The sequence below is a fragment of the Podospora anserina genome, chromosome 1 (assembly GCF_000226545.1).
Source record: "Podospora anserina S mat+ genomic DNA chromosome 1, supercontig 1".
NCBI lineage: Eukaryota > Fungi > Ascomycota > Sordariomycetes > Sordariales > Podosporaceae > Podospora > Podospora anserina.
In genome coordinates, this window is record NW_001914859.1 from 32,670 (window position 1) to 50,007 (window position 17,338).

The 17,338-nt window shown below is 53.9% G+C and overlaps 7 protein-coding genes across 7 annotated transcripts; 2 read left to right on the forward strand and 5 right to left on the reverse strand.

Annotated features, from left to right (window-relative positions):
- Positions 1–1,017: 1,017 nt before the first annotated feature.
- PODANS_1_950 (uncharacterized protein) lies at positions 1,018–1,593 on the forward strand (the record flags this gene model as incomplete). The annotated part of the gene is made up of 1 exon (XM_001912140.1): positions 1,018–1,593. The coding sequence occupies one exon, from the start codon at positions 1,018–1,020 to the stop codon at positions 1,591–1,593; it is 576 nt and encodes a 191-aa protein (XP_001912175.1).
- A 1,633-nt stretch (positions 1,594–3,226) lies between these two features.
- Positions 3,227–6,174, reverse strand: PODANS_1_940 (uncharacterized protein; the record flags this gene model as incomplete). The annotated part of the gene is made up of 3 exons (XM_001912141.1): positions 3,227–3,602; positions 3,775–5,724; positions 5,786–6,174. The coding sequence occupies 3 exons, from the start codon at positions 6,172–6,174 to the stop codon at positions 3,227–3,229; spliced, it is 2,715 nt and encodes a 904-aa protein (XP_001912176.1).
- Positions 6,175–7,555: 1,381 nt separating this feature from the next.
- Positions 7,556–8,191, reverse strand: PODANS_1_930 (uncharacterized protein; the record flags this gene model as incomplete). The annotated part of the gene is made up of 1 exon (XM_001912142.1): positions 7,556–8,191. One exon carries the CDS (start codon positions 8,189–8,191, stop codon positions 7,556–7,558), a length of 636 nt encoding a protein of 211 aa, XP_001912177.1.
- A 661-nt stretch (positions 8,192–8,852) lies between these two features.
- Positions 8,853–9,989, reverse strand: PODANS_1_920 (uncharacterized protein; the record flags this gene model as incomplete). Its single annotated transcript, XM_001912143.1, has 1 exon — positions 8,853–9,989. The coding sequence occupies one exon, from the start codon at positions 9,987–9,989 to the stop codon at positions 8,853–8,855; it is 1,137 nt and encodes a 378-aa protein (XP_001912178.1).
- A 718-nt stretch (positions 9,990–10,707) lies between these two features.
- On the reverse strand, positions 10,708–12,196 carry PODANS_1_910 (uncharacterized protein; the record flags this gene model as incomplete). The annotated part of the gene is made up of 3 exons (XM_001912144.1): positions 10,708–11,078; positions 11,139–11,508; positions 11,555–12,196. The coding sequence occupies 3 exons, from the start codon at positions 12,194–12,196 to the stop codon at positions 10,708–10,710; spliced, it is 1,383 nt and encodes a 460-aa protein (XP_001912179.1).
- Positions 12,197–12,829: 633 nt separating this feature from the next.
- PODANS_1_900 (uncharacterized protein) lies at positions 12,830–15,753 on the reverse strand (the record flags this gene model as incomplete). Its single annotated transcript, XM_001912145.1, has 3 exons — positions 12,830–14,749; positions 14,806–15,507; positions 15,568–15,753. The coding sequence occupies 3 exons, from the start codon at positions 15,751–15,753 to the stop codon at positions 12,830–12,832; spliced, it is 2,808 nt and encodes a 935-aa protein (XP_001912180.1).
- A 722-nt stretch (positions 15,754–16,475) lies between these two features.
- PODANS_1_890 (uncharacterized protein) lies at positions 16,476–17,256 on the forward strand (the record flags this gene model as incomplete). The annotated part of the gene is made up of 2 exons (XM_001912146.1): positions 16,476–16,871; positions 16,927–17,256. Coding segments are annotated over 2 exons (726 nt in total), but the record flags the coding sequence as incomplete, so codon positions are not given.
- Positions 17,257–17,338: the final 82 nt, after the last annotated feature.

Here is a 17,338-nt window from a genome sequence, read left to right on the forward strand (position 1 = left end):
GTTTTCGCCGCGTGGAACGTTCATCGTACACTTCATATCCCGCTATCGGACAGGGAAGGGCGGATGCTTTGTTGTCGTGGGAGGTTCCCGAAGCTCCTTCTGCCATGCTCCATTCAGTCTATGAGGTGTCTGAGTAATGTCCGGATCTTTGGCCTGCCGTTGGGAGTCGATCATGATCCAATTCCGCACTGGTTGTGCCACCGATGACCTAGGTAGAGAAAGGTCGGGGGACACAGTATCCGACGAGCTCTCATTGGCTCTCGTTGTGATCGAGGCGGGCACGGACAGTGTTTGGCTCAAGACTCTTCTTTTGTCAGTGTTGATTGGTTACCCAAGGGTTGGCAGCCCTTGGTGCTGCAGCGAAGGAATGACTGATGAAGAATGAGTTCAGCCAAGAGCTACTATATATCTTGACAGGCTCTTCAGCCGCACTTGGCTTACGAACGCGAACTGGGCCGTCTGTTCCGCGAACCATTGTCAATGGCATCTCCACAGGATGCCTTGATTCGCTGCCTTGGCTCTTGATCATGTCAATGTCAGACTACAAGAAAAATTTTTACAGGTTGGTGGTTGTATTCGTATCCGAATCCATCCCAAAGCAGGCTTGGCCCATTTCGCCTGCTTAGGCTAAAGAGGTTTGGTAGAAGCAAAAGAAAATCTGGAAAAGTTTGACAGGTATGTAGGGTTGTGTTTGACATTCTAAATCCAGAAACATCGAGTCAAAAGAGGGCTAGGTTCCGAAACTACTCCCAAGTCAGTGTTGTGGCATGCTCGCTTCCACCTTTTCCCGACACACGAGGCGCCCATTCATTCCAGATGGACAAACTTTCTGATCCGGCCCGAGGGAGTCTTACTCGGAGAATTGGCCAGTAATCCGGAGGGAAATGCCGAACTGAATCAGGGCGGAGAGGTTAGCCAAAAGTCTATATCTGCCTGCTTTTCCACGCTCCTGTCACAAACCAAGATTCGTGATTTGGCAACCAAAGCACACCACCCTTCATTCTACATCTTGTCACAATGGTTTCTCTTCGCCTCATGTTTCTCGCCCTGGCCCTTGGTGCCTCGGCCAAGCCTGTCGACTCGGACGCCCTTGAAGCTCGCCAGGACGGAGCGGACAAGATCGATGGCTGTGCCACGGTTCGTTGCGCCAAAGGCACAACCTGCAAAGTTCTCCTCGGCAGTCCTCTATGCGTTCCCCTCGACGCTCGCGAGACCAAATGCGGCACCGCTGTTTGTGCCGCAGGGATGGTCTGCTGCAACGCATCTTGTAACCTCTGCACCAGACCCGACATGATGTGCACGCAGCAAGTGTGCCAGTCGCCCGACACCAAGCCTCCTCCTGTCGTGGAGGAGCCGCCGGTCAAAGATCGAATCTGCGGAACCAAGATCTGTCCCGTCGGACAGGAGTGCTGCAACTCGAGCTGTGGTTACTGCCGCGCACCCGGGCAGGGATGTACCAAAGAGTTCTGTGCTCCCACACGAGTACAGTGTGGCAAGGTCGTGTGCACAAACGGCAATGTGTGCTGTAATTCTTCGTGTGGCATCTGTACACCACCTGGAGGCTTCTGTACTCAGCAGTTCTGCGCCAGTTAAACTATGCCAAGTTTTGGTCGCAGGTGCTGGGAACAAGTTTGACTGGGTCGTGGTTTGGGGCTCTCTACTCGGGTTGGCACAAAAAAGGGGTAAAGGGGGGTGGTGACATGTATCAAAAACGCAAAAAAGGGGTTTTTTTTACCTTTTGCTTGGTTGAAATCTAGGTGTAAAATGACATATCATGCCCATATTAATCCACGTGGTACCTGCTTCAAGACATTTCAACATGTGATCCCGTCATTCCGGCCAAAGCGAACCAGGTAGCTCGTTCCGCTCGTAAGCTCGGTGAGATGTCCAAGCTGCACCAGCACACCAACCCCAGCATCCCCGCTCGTCAGCAATGGGGAAACTGTCCCGACCAAGAGGATCTCATTGTTTGAAATCCCATGTCAGCCGATCGGCTTTCCGACACAAATGCTTACCAACTGGAAGATGTCATAGGAGATGGAAGTTCAAAAATTCTCCGAAAGCTTTACCAAAACACCGGTACCGGAAGTCCTCGGAAAAGTATCAGAATCTGGGGCAAAGTGGGAAATCAAAAAGTAGCCTGTCAGCGCGCTCTCACAACGTGACCATCGGTTTCTCTATGAGAAGGCACAATGTTGGGCAATATCAATATAGGAGCATTTCGACCCGACGTTCCCTATCAGTGTCCCAGGTGGGTTTGACTACCGCTTGACTGGTGTGTAGAGGTAATATACTCCGTGATCGGTGAGGTTACGGATCGCCCGTGTAGTTCCAGAAGTTCATTGATGGAAAAGATCTCTTGAGCACCAGGACTCCGTGTGTTTCCCTGATTGTCTTGAAATGTCCCCGGCGCTTTCCCCCTCAGCAGTCTTTCCCTCTGGTGCTATCGTTATGAAACAGACGAGTGGCTGTCAAGTTGCTTTCTCGATGGCAGCGAAAGCTCCAGATAAATTGCCCTCGACTCAGCCTGCGCTTGTGCTCCCAGTCTCACTGTGATGTCCTACTTGGGCTCACTTTGCTTTTAATCCGACCTGCAACCCTCGTATCTCGAATTCTGGCATCACATTCCCCCTCCCGATTAGGAAGCCGTGCCGAACCTCACCTGTTACAGGCCTGTCCATTGGTCTCCCACATCTTATGCGGGATAAGCTCGGAGGTCGCTTTTCCCTGCGCGATATCGGGTATTTGCCAGCGGATGGGAGAATCGGCGGCGCAATCTTGGAACAGTAGTCCTCGTCTATGGTATGGCGGTCAGAGACAGTGGTGACAACGGCGAGGAAGAGGGCTGTGCATAGGACAGTGTACGTCTGATACAACCTGCTGGGGGGCGGTCGATCCATGACAGGCCCAGAGTTGTTGTTTCCTGCTGATCACTTTGTCTCAGGGGCAAGCTCAGTCCTGGCGTTGTTGGGGTAAAAGGGGAAAGCTTCTAACCCTGGCTCTTGAAAAGTTTCAATCACTAAAAGTCGAAGAAACCACACGACTCTACCACTCCGTGAACATCATGCGCACCACGCTATCCCTACCAGTTCCCTCTCAAAAGCAGCTCCGCACTGATCACGGTGTTGTAGTTCGGTGTAGTTCTCTCCTCTGATCCCATATGTCATGACCACATCCACATACAACCCCATCTTGCCATGATCCCTCTCATCGCCATTGCTGAAGCTCAAAATATCCCTTCGCAGCTCTTCAAAGCACACGAAACCTCATCCGGCAAGTCCTTCTCCAAGTCAACTTCGAGATGTGCCTGGACGGGGGCCCACGCGTGGGTTACGTACGCAACCGGCGACCTTGGATAGCCTCTCAATCCGGGTATCAACACGCGAAATCTGTTCTTGTCTGCTGGGGGATTGATGGCCGAGATCTTTGAGAATAAAAGGCGGGAAATGGTGTCTTTGTCCGGATGATGTGCGTGGAAACGCGGGGTGCCGTAGATGAGATCCTGTCCATTCGCATCAAGGCAGGCATTTAAAGTCGAGACTGACCCTTTGAACCCACAAAGAATCCAGGTTGACCCCATTGTCGAGGGCAAAATGGTGAACCTAAAGTTGATTTGGACAAGTTAAGGAGAGAGAAGGACAACACTTCTGCCTGTTTGTTCTTGTCAGGGGGGCACAGGCAATTGCAGATCATGCAAACGACCAGCATCGTGTATTTGGCCACTATCCAAAAAGAAAAAAAGTGGGTATCAAGTAATAAAACCTCCTCTAAAACCCAGGCGGAAGTCCTTTTGGCTTCGCAGGCTTCCCCCCATTCTTCTTCAGCTCGGCATTGTACTCGCTCCTCTTTCTGATCATGAATGCAATGCCTAGCAACAAATCTGTCTCATACTGCGCCTGCTTTGCCGCCGCCTTCCCCATGGCGCTCACTGGCACAAAGTGCAGCAGGGGCCTCATGACCCTCCCAGCTAGCCTCTCAGCTGTCATTTCGTTCCTCTCGGCCTGGTCGGCTATGTCGCCCCAGAGCGTCAACAGCAACTTGAAGAGGCTCCTCTCCGGGCCCTTGATGCCCATGAGTGCCTCCTCCCAAAAGTCAATGCCCTGGTCTATTCGCAGCGCCATGCTTCCCGCCACATTCGACTGCTTGCTCAGCTTGATCCACCTCTTGGCCAACGAATCCGGAACAAGCGGCTTAGGCAGTTCGTTTAGATACACAAGAATCAGGTCGGCAGCATCGTAGACAGTAAAGTCCCTCCAGTCCAGCACCTTGCCGTAGCCAGTCTGTGGGTTGTTGAAGATCTCCCGAAGGTCAGACACTCGATAGCTGTCGCCGTCTTGACCAAAAACATGCGGGCACTCCGCCAAGCCCATGTCCCGGATGTAGTACACGCAACGCAGGATGCAAAGAGGGTAGTCCCGCGCACTCTTGCCGCCTGCCGAGCCTCCTTCGTGGGACGTCGAGGCTACTCCCTTGGCAACCTTCATGGACTGGGCAACCGGTACTCCAAACACATTTGTCGAGGTCAGCGACTCTGCAAGAGAAGGAGTCGAGGTGGAGGGGTTGTGTGAGTGTGTTGGTGTGGCAGGCTGGCTATGCTTGGTGGACCGAAGGCCGAGGCGAGAAAACGCGCTGCCTAACCTGGACGAGCTCCTCTTCCCGCTCAAGCCGCTGGTGCTCGTGGAGTCCCTGTCTCGATTCCCGGTGGGCATGTATGGACTCTGCGGAGGGGAAAACATAAAGTTGGAGCTTGAGGGGGTTGGCGGGCGTGTCATGCCAGACGATGACATTGGCGGCAGCGCAGGGACAGGTGGCGGCATGGGGATTTCCGCTCGGGGATTCTCAAACACAGAGTACCGAGAGAGGGAGTGAACAGACTGGTTCATGCCGCTCGAGCGCCTCGATTCCGACCCGTGAAACGAGTTGGAGTCGCCGCTTTGGGAGGAGTGGTCGTGCGAAGAGGTGTAATATCCCTGCTGGCTTCCCTGTGGTGGTGGGTGGCCGTGCTGGGCGAGGATGTGCTCCGACACTGGGTGCAGGGCTGGAGGGGAGAAGCTCCGGATTCGAGACATTGAGTCCTTGTGGTTCAAGCTCATGTTGCTGCTCTGCCCGCTTGCCCTCGAGGCAACGCTGCTGCCGGCGTTGGACAGGGAGCCGTAATAGTTGCTGTCGGTATCGGAGATGCTAGGGGCCTGTCGCGTGTGCTGTGGGTGCTGATTGTGGCTAAAGTTGGGGATGGCAGACGACGAGCTTCCCAGTCGAGACGTTGATCGTGGTGGTGGTGGCGGTACGCGGTTGCGCACATCGCGAACGGGCATCATGTTTGGCGGCATCTCGTGAAGCTCCCCGGAAAACTCGTCCATTTCGTCAAAAAACGTACCGTCCACTGCGTCTGGCCTGCTGGGTCGTGGTGGTGCTTTCAAGGGTTGCTTCTTGGTCAAGAAGGAGGACGACTCGTCGCAGCTCATCTCGATGGCGCTGTCAGGGGCCTCGGCTGCTTGCGGTGGTGGCTTCGGCTGGCTTTCAGGCTTCTTTCTCGCCGATGGGGGCGCCGAGAGGTTGGCATACTCGCGCAGTGTGTCGAAATACTGCTGCAGTGTGGTGAGGGCTCTGTTTGGGCGCATTTCCGGCGGTGGTTCGCACGAGGTTGAGATGATTCGTGCTGCCACCTCGGCCAACTCGTCCACGTCCTCGGAGCTTGCGTCGTTGTCATTTTGGGCTTTGCTTCTATTTGGCAACAAAACATCAGCGCCTGGCTCACACCCAGCCTCTCGAGGCAGCAACCTACGCGTCAACAAAGTCAACAGCCAGCCCGAGCGCGTCCTTGTACCGTCCCAGCGTCCAGTGCAGCCTGTTGATGTGATCACGGCTCGCCATCCACCGGGCCTTCTTGTCCGCCCTCGAGACGCCGGGTCGGTTGAGCACAGATATGCACCCTTCGAGCTCGTTGATCAGGGTCAGGCAGCAGTCGAGCGCACTCGGGGTCTGTTCGGCCAAGAACGGTGGAAAGGAGGCGGCATCGTCGCGGAGGAGCTGGAGGACGCCATCGAGCGAATGGAGCTCGCTGGAGATGCTGTCCAGCTCCGACCGAGACTCGCGCACTTCGCGGACAAACTTGCTGAGGGCAAGCGAGGTCCTCGCAACGGCGTTGCTGGCGGCGAAGCAACCAGTATTCATGGACCTGTCCACGTGTTTGTCAGCACCGTTTTGCGTGATGGGAATCTCCAGTTTGTCTTACACCCAGTCCAATCGTTGTCCAGCACTTGGATCCATGGCTGCAGCTCGGTCGTGGCCACCGGTCGTGGGGATCAGGGCAGCACAACAGGCGGAGGTGCAGAGGATATAGAAATAAACAATCAACAAGTCAGGACGGGAGCTTGGAGGGAGCACGCACGCACACAGCGTCCCATGGTACGGACATGCATGTCAGCCTGCGAGAGAATTGGCCCCGATCTCCCATCACCCAATGCTGTTGCACCCCTCCATCTCGTCCCCAAGAAGCCCAGGGTCAGCCAGCTCGCCACGCGCTTGGCCGGCGCCAGTGGTTCGCATCCATCTCGGCCCATTCAGACCAGGCCCTACAGCCCCAGGGGACCCTCAATCCGGGCCCCACCATCCGGTCCCCGTTGCTCTTTTTGCAGCATCCAACTGCGGATTCCAAGTCCGAGGGTTTTTTTTTTTTTTTTTTTTTCCCCGTGCGATGTCCTGTCGGGTGTCCTGCCTCAAGCACCAACGTACAGCGGCTGGGTGGATGATAAGGAATGGTGCTGCAGAAATAATCAAACGTGCACCTGCCGTTGCAGGACAAGTGTCCCAAGCCAATCGTTTGACGTGACCGGGAAAAGCGTCGACAGCGGAAGGCCATTCGACACAGAAAGGAGTGACGGCCCGTGGGATCCCCTACTGAACTCTGACCCGATCGCGACCCCTGGGAAAATGCTTGGGCTGCCGGTTCAGGCGACCGGGCCCACTGGCGAGCAGAATGCGGGGAGGGCGGGGCAACCTGGAACCTGGAAGGCAGGTAGAGCTCAAAACTCGGGCCCTCGGGCCTCACTCACACATGGAAATCGAAACAATATTCTCGCATGTGTTTTTCATGTGTTTTCCCTCTGCCACAACATGTAAAGTTTCCCCTCTCTCCCTCTATGCTCCCATCACCATGAAAACTCTTCCCTCCGTAGGGCCGACCACCACCAGCTCTGTGAGCGAGGTTACACTGTCACGTCGGTAAAACTCCGAGGTGGAATTGCGCATCGACGCAGCGCAACGTCTTCAGGGGGCATCCAGTGGTCGACCGAAATGAAACAAACCACCAAGAGGAACCTCGCCGTCCGTGCTCAAGAGCCGTTGAAACATTTGACGGAACTTTGGATTGGCAGGAACCGGCATCATGACATGACTTGTTGTGTTGCTCACAGCTCATCTCTTCATTCTTCATCACACCTCTTGTGGAGAATTTCCATCCAAGGTAGCATCTGCATGTCAATAGGCCCGTCATCCCAGTTTTAACTCCGGTGATATATCAATCAGGAAAAGGATGAATTTTATTCCGTGCAGTCTAGGTCGTCGTCGCCCTTGGCCTCAGCAGCCAACACCAATGCCATATATCAGGATCGCTCTCGAGCCTTTTTGGGCCAGTAGCCACCTTGGTCAGCACCGACACCTCAAACAGCTCCTGCACCCTCTTGCTGTCCATCTCAAACCTCGAGTCCGAAAAGCTGAGCGATATCCACACGCCCTCCTCCTTGTCCAGCACATCGTGTATGGCCTCTGCCATCTTGATGACATTCTCATCCCCGCCGCAAGAAACAGCATCGACGGTGCTTTTGTCGATGACCATCCTCACTTTTCCTCTTTGCCCCAGGTCCAGTTCCAGCGGCAACGTGATATCCTGCACCTGATACCCCATTTCAACATTGCCAAACTCGTTGCTCTCCATCGCCTTCCCCCGTTCAAGAGCTAGAGGCTCGTAGTCCATGTTTATGACTTGTAGCTGTGGAAAGTGACGTCGAAAGTACACATGCAGGTCGCTTGTTCCCGAGCCGAGGTGGAGCACTGTTGAGCCTGTTGACAGCGGCGTAAGAAGAGGCTCGAGGATGGAGAAAAAGGTGCCAGACGACGTGAGCCATTCAAAGGACTCTTCCTTGGCGAAGCGTTTGCGCCAATATTCAACTTTTTCAAAGTCGGCCGGCATTTTCGTACTTTGTTGCGGTAATAGGTTGTTTGATTACCCTGTTGTGTTGATGATGTTGATCAGAGAAAATAGGTAGGCTGGTTGCCAGTTGAGGTGAGGAATCATGAGGAATCATGGTTTCGATATCAGTGAGTCTTTGTAGACGGCCTTCTTACTTTATCTTTTTGTGTTTGCAAAGTTTAACACTATCCGAGGTTATGCCGAATTGGTAAATGCTCCTAGCTATGAGGTTACTGTCCAGAGACAAGACTTTGACGATCCACCTGTTACCTAAGATGCCGCCACGAATCAAGAGGTTTTAGTCAAGCGAAGAAAGAATTACACTCTCTAACAAGACAATGACAAATCACGCAGGGCATGCCAAACTAAAGCTCGCAGAGAACCAAAGCCTAGACCGGCTTCCAAGATTTTGATACTCGTGCTGCTGAACAAGATTCCAATACAGCCAACGCTCAGCAATGCGATGCAGGCAATCCCCTCTGATGAAAATAAACCCCCAAACTCCAGAGCAGACCGCCGCCCATGTGTTTTCGACTAGTCCTCAACGCCATGTTCCCATCTGTTCCTACAAAGTCCCGACCCGCCGTTCCCAATGATACCGCTGATTTGGATGTCCGCCGTCCGTATAACCCTAACGCCAAAAAAACCCTCCGACCCAAATTCACTGCCCTAGCCCTTCCCGGTACGTCTCCCAATCCACGATGCTGATGACATCTGAAATCTTCCCATGTTCTAGCCAGTAGAATACATGTTCTGCCCATTCGACCTCGTCACCGGTGGGCGATGCGCCCATCCAGCTCTTGACCGGGGTCCCGACAAACTCTAGCCTCGCTGCAATCATCTGCCTCCCTTCGTCCACGGCGCAAGTGTGCACCTGGAACTTGAGATCGGGGACGTGGTCCATGGCGTCTCGCATGAGATTGATGTACTTGTCTACCGACAGGTGCACTCCATTGTGCGTCACTCCCCCAGTCTTGCAAAACGGCCTGACCTCCTGATGCATGTGCTCGACCCCGGAGTTGATGGCGTCGATGTAATCCTCATAGAACGTCTTGAGGTCAATCGAGACAGGTGGAGGTGGTGGTCGCAGCCCGGGTACTGGTAACACTCTTCTGGGCTTGGCAGCAGCCAGCTTGCGTCTTGATATCCTTGGTGGCTCTTCCCTCATATCGTAGATACTGCTGATCTTTCCCTTGTCGAAGCTAACCACCATGTGTCTGGCATACTCGGTCCTTTCGGGGGAGCGCATGCTACCAGCTCTGCCCCTCTCGGGAGTCAGATTCCGGACACATATCCTAGCCGCGACAGGATCAGGTCTGAACAGCTTGAGCTTGCCAGCTGGCGGGTTTGGGTGAAAATCCCCGCCGACCATGGCGGCGATGTGCAGCTTGCTGGTCGAGCCTTGGCCAAACTCCTCTTTGAAAATGTGGACAAGGTCGTGCAGAGAAACTGACTCTCCATTGTAGGAGAGTTTCTGGTTGGCGATGTTGGGCAAAAACTCCCACTGGCGCCTGTTGATACGGTCGACAAACAGGCGGAATCGATATTGATTTGTTAATGGTGGAGGTGGCCTCACGCCGAAGCGCTCGTATCGGGCGTTGACGTCTTCCATGGATTCCCGCTTGCGCCTTTTGGAGCTGTGTGAGCTGTCTGAATCTGGCGTCCCTGGCGATGGCCTTTTTCTTGATGACGACTGTGATGGCGGTGATGGAGTAGGTGATGATGATGACGCTGTGGCAGCCAAGGGCGGCGACATGGTGGGCCGCGATATCCGCAACTCTCGCCGGCTGTGCGACATGTTGAATTTTGAGGCCGACCACTGAACAGAGGATGGTTGGTTTGGTCCAAGAGCGCCAGCACTTTGATGACAGGGATGGTGCGCGGTGTGGTGATTGATGGATTTGGCTTGTGGTTGCTGCTGTTTGATGCTGTGGTGAGTGAGTGGAATCAAGGTCGCGCGATTGCGCGCCCTCACGTGCAAAATTAATCGAGGCGCAGGCTCAGAGCCGCAGGCGCGTCACAGGCCACCAACAGAACCTGGCCCGTGCACCGTGCCTGGAAAAGTGGGACGGCTTCCGCTCGACATCAGGACGCGTCGCGGTCTTTGAGCTCAGCTCCCCTACTAGCAAAACACGCAAAGCTGGCCAGTAGTGGTATATAAAATGACACCAGCCTGGAAGCCTTTTTGGAACCATTTGTTCAGCGCCACGGAGTCAAATCTCAGACAACCACATCGCCAGCAAGTTCGGCATGAAGGATTGTTATGCGAGGTGTTGAAGGAGCTCACAGAGCAGGTGTAAATTTTAAAAATGGTGATCTGTAGTCCAGCTCTCCGAATCATCCACAAGACCCATGGCAGAGAAGCGAGAATCTCATCTGTGCTGCGGGTCTGTTCAGTTTTCGAGTCATCGTGGAGCCTGATGCAGCTGCAGCAACACGACCCGAAGGCATTTCCAAAGAGCTTGGAATTGACAAACCAATCATCGTCTATGAGCGTAGATACTACGGCTGTTAGATCACAATCTAGCCCTAAGTGGCTCTTGTTTCACCTCCTCCTCTGCCCTTTCCCTCTCCTTCTCAAACCCCCTGAGTTTGTGAGCCACCATGCCCTTCCAAACTGTCAGCCACTCATCGCAAAATGCGGGCAGCATTCGGCCTGTTGTTCCCTCCTTGGGATCGCCCGCAATTTTTCTCAAAAACTCGAAAAAGTCTCTGTAATCCGGAGCAATGCTGTAATAGTCTTTGCCCCCTTTCTTGGCAGCCGCTCTCTTTGCTTCCCAGCGTTGTTGGTCAGCAACTGGTGGTAACGGCTGAGCACGACCAGCCAAGTGACGAGCCACGGCAACGGCTTGCCACTCATATACCTTGAATGTAAACCCTCCTCCAAGCTGGCTTTCAGTTAGTTACCACAGCGTAGGTAGAACAAAAGATTGACAACATACCATACCAACAAATGTGAGTGTTGGGTCGAGAATATCAAACGTATGCTGATAAACGCCCGGAAGTCTCCTGTATGCTTTCTCCACTCTCTCCTGAACGACTGGTAGAAACGGAAAGCTGAACGTGTAGCCGGTAGCAAAGATGATATGGTCCACATCCTTGACTTTGGATCCGTCCGTGAAAAAGACTGTCCCTGTCGTCGGACACAGACTTGATATCTGCTTCTTGATCACAATGTGAGGGTGTATGAACGGCGTCCAGCCAAACGATGGGATCGGATCTCCTCTGATGGAAGAAATGAGGGGCTTTTGGGCAAAAGGAAGGATTTCATGCACGATTTCATGAGCGGAAACTGACCCACCCACAACAATCACTTTCTATGTCTTGTTAGCATCAAGCAATCAATAAAAAAAAAGAACTTACTTTTCCCTTGTACTTTTCCCCGTTCCTAAAATGTTTGCTATGCTGGATTCTCCCCGGCCAGCGTTTGTCAAATTCAATCAATCCTTCCGTCTCTGGAATCCAAGGGACATTATAATGTCCACTTGCCACGACCAACCCGTCAAACCTCTCCTGCCACCAATAGTCCTTGTCTTCTTGCCCGTCTTTCCGAAGAGTCAGCACCCACTCCCCGTCGACCTTCTCCGCCCTCTCCACCGTAGTGTTCAAGCTCAAGTGCTTGTCACTCCCTCCCCGGGTGAAGATATCTTCTATCCACGTTCGAATCACCTCACGATGCCGGAACGGGGCGTCCAAACCGTATCTCTGCACGCTTCTACCGCTGAACGTCCAAGGCAGCGGCTCTTGCGTATAGCCCATTATGTCTGGGTGAATGTTACTGTGCAGGTGCTCATGCTGGGCTGAGTCGCTAAACCTCAGTTGGTGTGAGTTTACTTGCTCGCTCTTTGGCGTTTCGGTGGGGAATTGCTCCGGCACCGGCACGGCAACATCTGCCTTTCCCGCCAACAACAACGGAAGAGAGGAGATGGCGGCCGGGAGATGAGGTGTGTAGACCCTGTGCTCTATTGTCAATACACCTAGATTAAAATCTGTCCGAGACGACATACCATGTACCCCCAATTATGGGTTTCCTATCAAACACTCTGACCACATCAAAAGCCTGTTCTTTGGCAAGAGCATCTGTAGCAATAGCACCAGCTGGGCCAGCACCAATCACAGCTACCCTGCGGACTTGAGGGACTGTGGCCATGATTTTACACACACAACAAACTAAGACGAGATGCACAAACTCGAGATTAACAGCCTGAGAATGCTCAAGTCCTCACCGTTTATATGCCCCGCAGGATGGCGCCTTGCTGGCTCGGCATCACGCAAACACATCTTGCAGATGCTCCCATCTCCACAGTTACACCATCACAAGCTGCAGTGACGAAAATCTTGGATCCGTTATCCCCGTGTATCCTGTGAGAAAGATGTATTGGCCCAGTAGTAAAATATGCCTGCCAGCGTGTGCTCGTGTGTGTATATATGAATCCCATGCTCTTTTAGATGTTGCCTTGAAATAAATGTCCTGCCGATCTTCCTTGCCTGCCCATGGTTCGATCTGATCCTGAAATAGCCCAAAACTCCAAAAACTCCGTCGCTTAGTATTCTTTTCAGCCTATCCGTGACCCAGACACCGTAAAAAAGCAAAAAAAGTACGTGATCCTGTTGGTGGTACATGATTAACCTCCTCACTCAAGCGCCGCCTCCTCCACCGCCTCCCGGCACACCGGTGCCGTCGTGGAATAATAACAGTGGCCATTGCGCACCGGAATGGGCGTTGGCAACGTTTCCAACACCCATGGCGTCGGCCTGCGTTGGTACACCCTCGACAACGTGGCCCAGCTGGACATCACCTGGCCTGCCTGACCCTAGAGTAAGCAACGCACTCGCGCTGAAGCGCTCCTGGCTGTTGTTCCCGGCGGCGCCCGCGATGGCGGCAGTCCAGTCTTGCCATGTGTTTGCCGCGTTGTGCGCCATCATTTGTGCAGCAGCCGATGCTTGGGCTTGGGGACGCCAGTCGTCTGTTGACTGTCCGGCAACATGTTGTGTTGCCTGTGATGCGAATGCAATCAGTGGGTTGGTTGGCTCGACAGGCGTAGAACCGTTGGGGGAGACGCTTGCCGCTGTTGCTGCCGACGCAGCCGCATAGAGGTACGACGCGCCATCCGCCGAGTCGAACGTTGCAGCACCGCCGTTTTGCTGTTCAGCACCTTGGTCCGCGTACGTCAGGGCCGGATACAGCGTGCTGGAGCTGGGTACGGGACCCGAATCGTAGTAGCCGTTTCCGTTGATGGGAGCGGGCTGTTGGTCTGGTTGTGTCCCTCCGCTGGCGACGGCCGATAAGCCATGACTGGGGTCCTGTTGAGACTTCAAGCTGTGTGGCTGGATGTCCTGCGAGGAGGCATCCTTACGGGCCATGTCCTGCTCGATCCAGCCCAGAGTGCGTTCGATGATGACCCCAACTTCGGTAGCCAGACGGTTCCCTGTACCTACGTTCGTGTTAGCCAACGTCGACCAACAATAAACAGACAAAAGCTTACCAAGCAAACGCCCAATCTCCCCAATGATGGCCAGCCATGTGGCCATATCCTCACGGGTACTGGCAACCTCCAAGACCGTCGTCTCAAACCGCCGCTCCCACTGCGCAACAAGCTGCGTGAAGATGGCGGCCACGTACACGGCCAGCTGATACCACGTCGTATCGAGGGACTTTAGCGTGTGCAACGTCGACACCACCTTGAGCAGCTTCTTTGCGGTCTCTTCGCATATCCTGGTATTTTCCGCACAAAACTTGGGATCGTCCGTCATACAGACTGAAGGATGTCTCAGACACAAGGTAAACTCGAGACAAAACGCCTGTGTATAAAGCGCAAAAACCTTTGCTTCAGGTTTGGTCGTTTCTACGTTGAGCTCCTCGGGAAGATTGTCGAGCATGTTGCGCATTCCATCCTCCAATTCTCGGACCACGTCGACGTACGTGCTTGGGTCCCGCCGCGCACCATACAGTTTGGAAAACATTTCGATCAGCAAAGGCGTCACTTTGAATCCCATCAGACCAACTTGGTAGTTGCAATGTCCAACTTTGGACTCGTCCAGCACCCCCTCTTCTCCCAGAAACTCATCCGGAATCGCAATGGGGAATTCCACGTCGAACTCTTGGATAGACAGGGGCATCGGCCGGCCGAGTCGACCGTTGATGGTGCTATACAAGGCCAGAATGGCCCACCACACGCGTTTCCGCGTTTCGTTTTCCAACGTTGTGCCACCGCCGGGAATCTTGATCGCACGATGCAGATTCAGCTCGATTGCCTTCATAAAGGCAAAACTGGCCAGCGTCAGAGCACAGCCGGGCTTGGGGAAGTTTCGAGTGTGCGACATCATCATGGCGAGAGCTTGGACGGCCGTGACAGACTGGGTTGTGGCGAGATCATAGAACTTGCTGAGGCACCAGTGGTAGTGCTTGTTGGACAGGTCGTTGAGCTGAACGTACTGCTCCGGCTTTTCTCTGTTTCGAACACCATACTGGAAATAGATGGTAGCAAACACCATGTGGGTAATGACCAGTTCCGGGACTGAAGGTTTGAAGTTTGGTTCATCGTAAATGCGCCTCAACTGGTGTCCCGGCATAGTTAGTCCAACTCTCGCTTTACACAGGGGAGACGACCTACCAGCTGGAGAAAGGAAGGCTTGTGCAAGATGGGAAGAAACGGTGACAGGGTCAGAAAGTACCACTCGGCATAGGTGAAGGCGTCATGTCGAGAAGGCAATTCAACGTTGGGCGGGGCGGGATGGATGTTGAGCGAGGTCTGGAAGAAGGCCTGGACAGATTTGTTGTACAGGGGCGTGCCAAAAGTCGTGCCCGCCGGCGGTTCGTCCATGTCTGGGCCGTCAAACGAGGCTGTAATATCGAGAGTTGTGCCCAGGATGGACAATGTAGTTCCCTTGATGGAGCTCAGCGGCTCCTTGTCCGAAGACACGCCGAGATGGTTATTGGCAGGCCTCGCTTCGATCAGGGGATATCGCGTGCTCGAGCTGCGCTCCGATGGCGGTTTTTGCCGGCCTCCCTTCACCCACACCAAGCCGACCTGAGACCACGAGTCCTTGAGAGGGTTGCCCACGGCGTCAAAAACCATACCTTCGGGGTAGGTGTTGTTGTACCCAGGGAACTGCCACGGCCTGACCTCGACGCCATTGTTCTCCAACAGTTTTTCCAGCGACCGTATGTGAGCCAGCATGGCACCCTTTTCACGCTCTAACTGTTGCAAGTATCCTCGACGCTCGGTGCGCCCCGTGACTCGGTCGGTGACATAGCATTCGAGATTCTGGTTGGTACAATGGGAGCATCCTTCGGGGAGCGCATCGCAGCGAATCTTTCTAACCTAACAGCCGATTAGTTTGGGTCAAACACACCAGAGAAGAAAAGAGCATACCTTGCACCTGTCGCAAGCCTGGCCTGTCCGGGTGTACGATTGCAGCTTGGACTTGACAACGCTGGAAAAGTCCTCGGGACCGCGTTCGAGACGCGGCAGCTTCACCTTGGTGGAAGCGCCGTCGCCTTGGTCAGAACCGGTGGAGTCACTGGCCCGCTTCAAGGTGTTTGGGCGGCCTGGAGGCATAGTGATTGGATCTGTATTGCGCCGCTATTTTGGCGACAGACACTCTGAGGTGTCCTGATTTGCGAGGCTGCCCTGGTGGTTTTCTGTGCCGCGCCACCTCAGCGACGGGCGGCGATGGGATGGATGCGGCGACCCGACGCCTTCTGGTTCCTATGTCGTCCTGGGTCGTATGCGCCTCCGAGTTGGGGAGAGATGGAGAGTGTGTTACAGGTCGATGGTGGAATGGCTGGTGTCCCAGCGGGTTTTGCCGGTGTCAATTGGAAGCTGGGAAGGAGAATGCCTGGCGATGGCATGACCCTGTCTGAACGTCGCGTCCAGACCCCCGGGATTGGCAGCAGCTCCTGCCGCCAGGCGTTGTCAAGGAGGGCCATCACACTGCATCCGGCGAAAAGTGGGCCTTGGCAATATTACAAGCGTAACGGGAAGGTCCCTTGTCTCTGCTTCATCTCAGCGCGGGATGTCGATGATAATGACATGTAGATTTGCTCCTTGCGCATGGTAAAGAAAGGAGATGTCATGAGTCCTAGGACAAGCTTTGAGATATGAAATCGGTCATGCAGGATTGACATTGTCTACGGTAGTGCATGTGAGGCGACATGTTAGCGGTATCGAAAATACATGGAGTGGTACCGGCCCCACTTACATTTCTCGGTGATCAAAGCTTGGTGCCCCGCGCTCTGCCCCTCCAAAGTTTCCTGCACCTACATTGACTTTGAGATTGACAATCCGACAAAAGAACAACCACTAGCATCACCAAATCCATGAGCAAAAGACCAGCGTCCAGCGAGACCTCCGACCTCTCAACCACCTCGAAACGTCCCAAACCCCCTTCCAACATCACCATGTCCCTCGAGCGCATCCCCCTCGAACATATTCCCCCAAACTACAGGGTATACGGAGCTCTGTTTCGCGACGTATCCAACGCTCCCTTTCTCCAAACTCAGCTGATTTCCCGAAACCCCGAATTCGAATACGCCTTTATAGATGCTTCTACCATTGTCTCGCGCGCCCATCTCCTCGCAGCTGTCTGGAACGCAGTCTATAGCTCGGTGGAAGGAAACTTGAGGACGCCAAATGTGCACTCCGAAGTGGTGGCTTCCCTGAATATCAACAACAATGTGCGATCTGCTCGGAGTTATGCGTACCGGGGCTGCAGGCTAACGCCACAAACAGATTGCCGACGGGTACAGACGATGGGGTATAACGTCTGACAAGACCAAGGACTTGGTCGTGGTCAAGATTCTTTCCTCGCCCGAACCGCTACCACAGGCCGAGCAAGAAAATGAAGCCGAGGAAGTCTTGTCACATCTAACATCGCAGATAGAGGGACGACTGGTAAGATTAACAGACCAGGAGATCGCAGAAGTCACGGACTGGCAAAAAGTCAGGAAATACTACAAGCTGAATGGAGTTCCAGTCTTGGACCAGACAAAAGATGAGGCGGTAAAAAAGAAAAAGATGGAGAGCATGGCCATCATGGGCATGGCGCTGAGGGGACTGTAGGAAAAAGAGAAATGATACCCAGTCGTTTAGCAGTCATGATCATTATCTCGCTATCTCATCTCAGTCTAGGTCATGTTTGGGT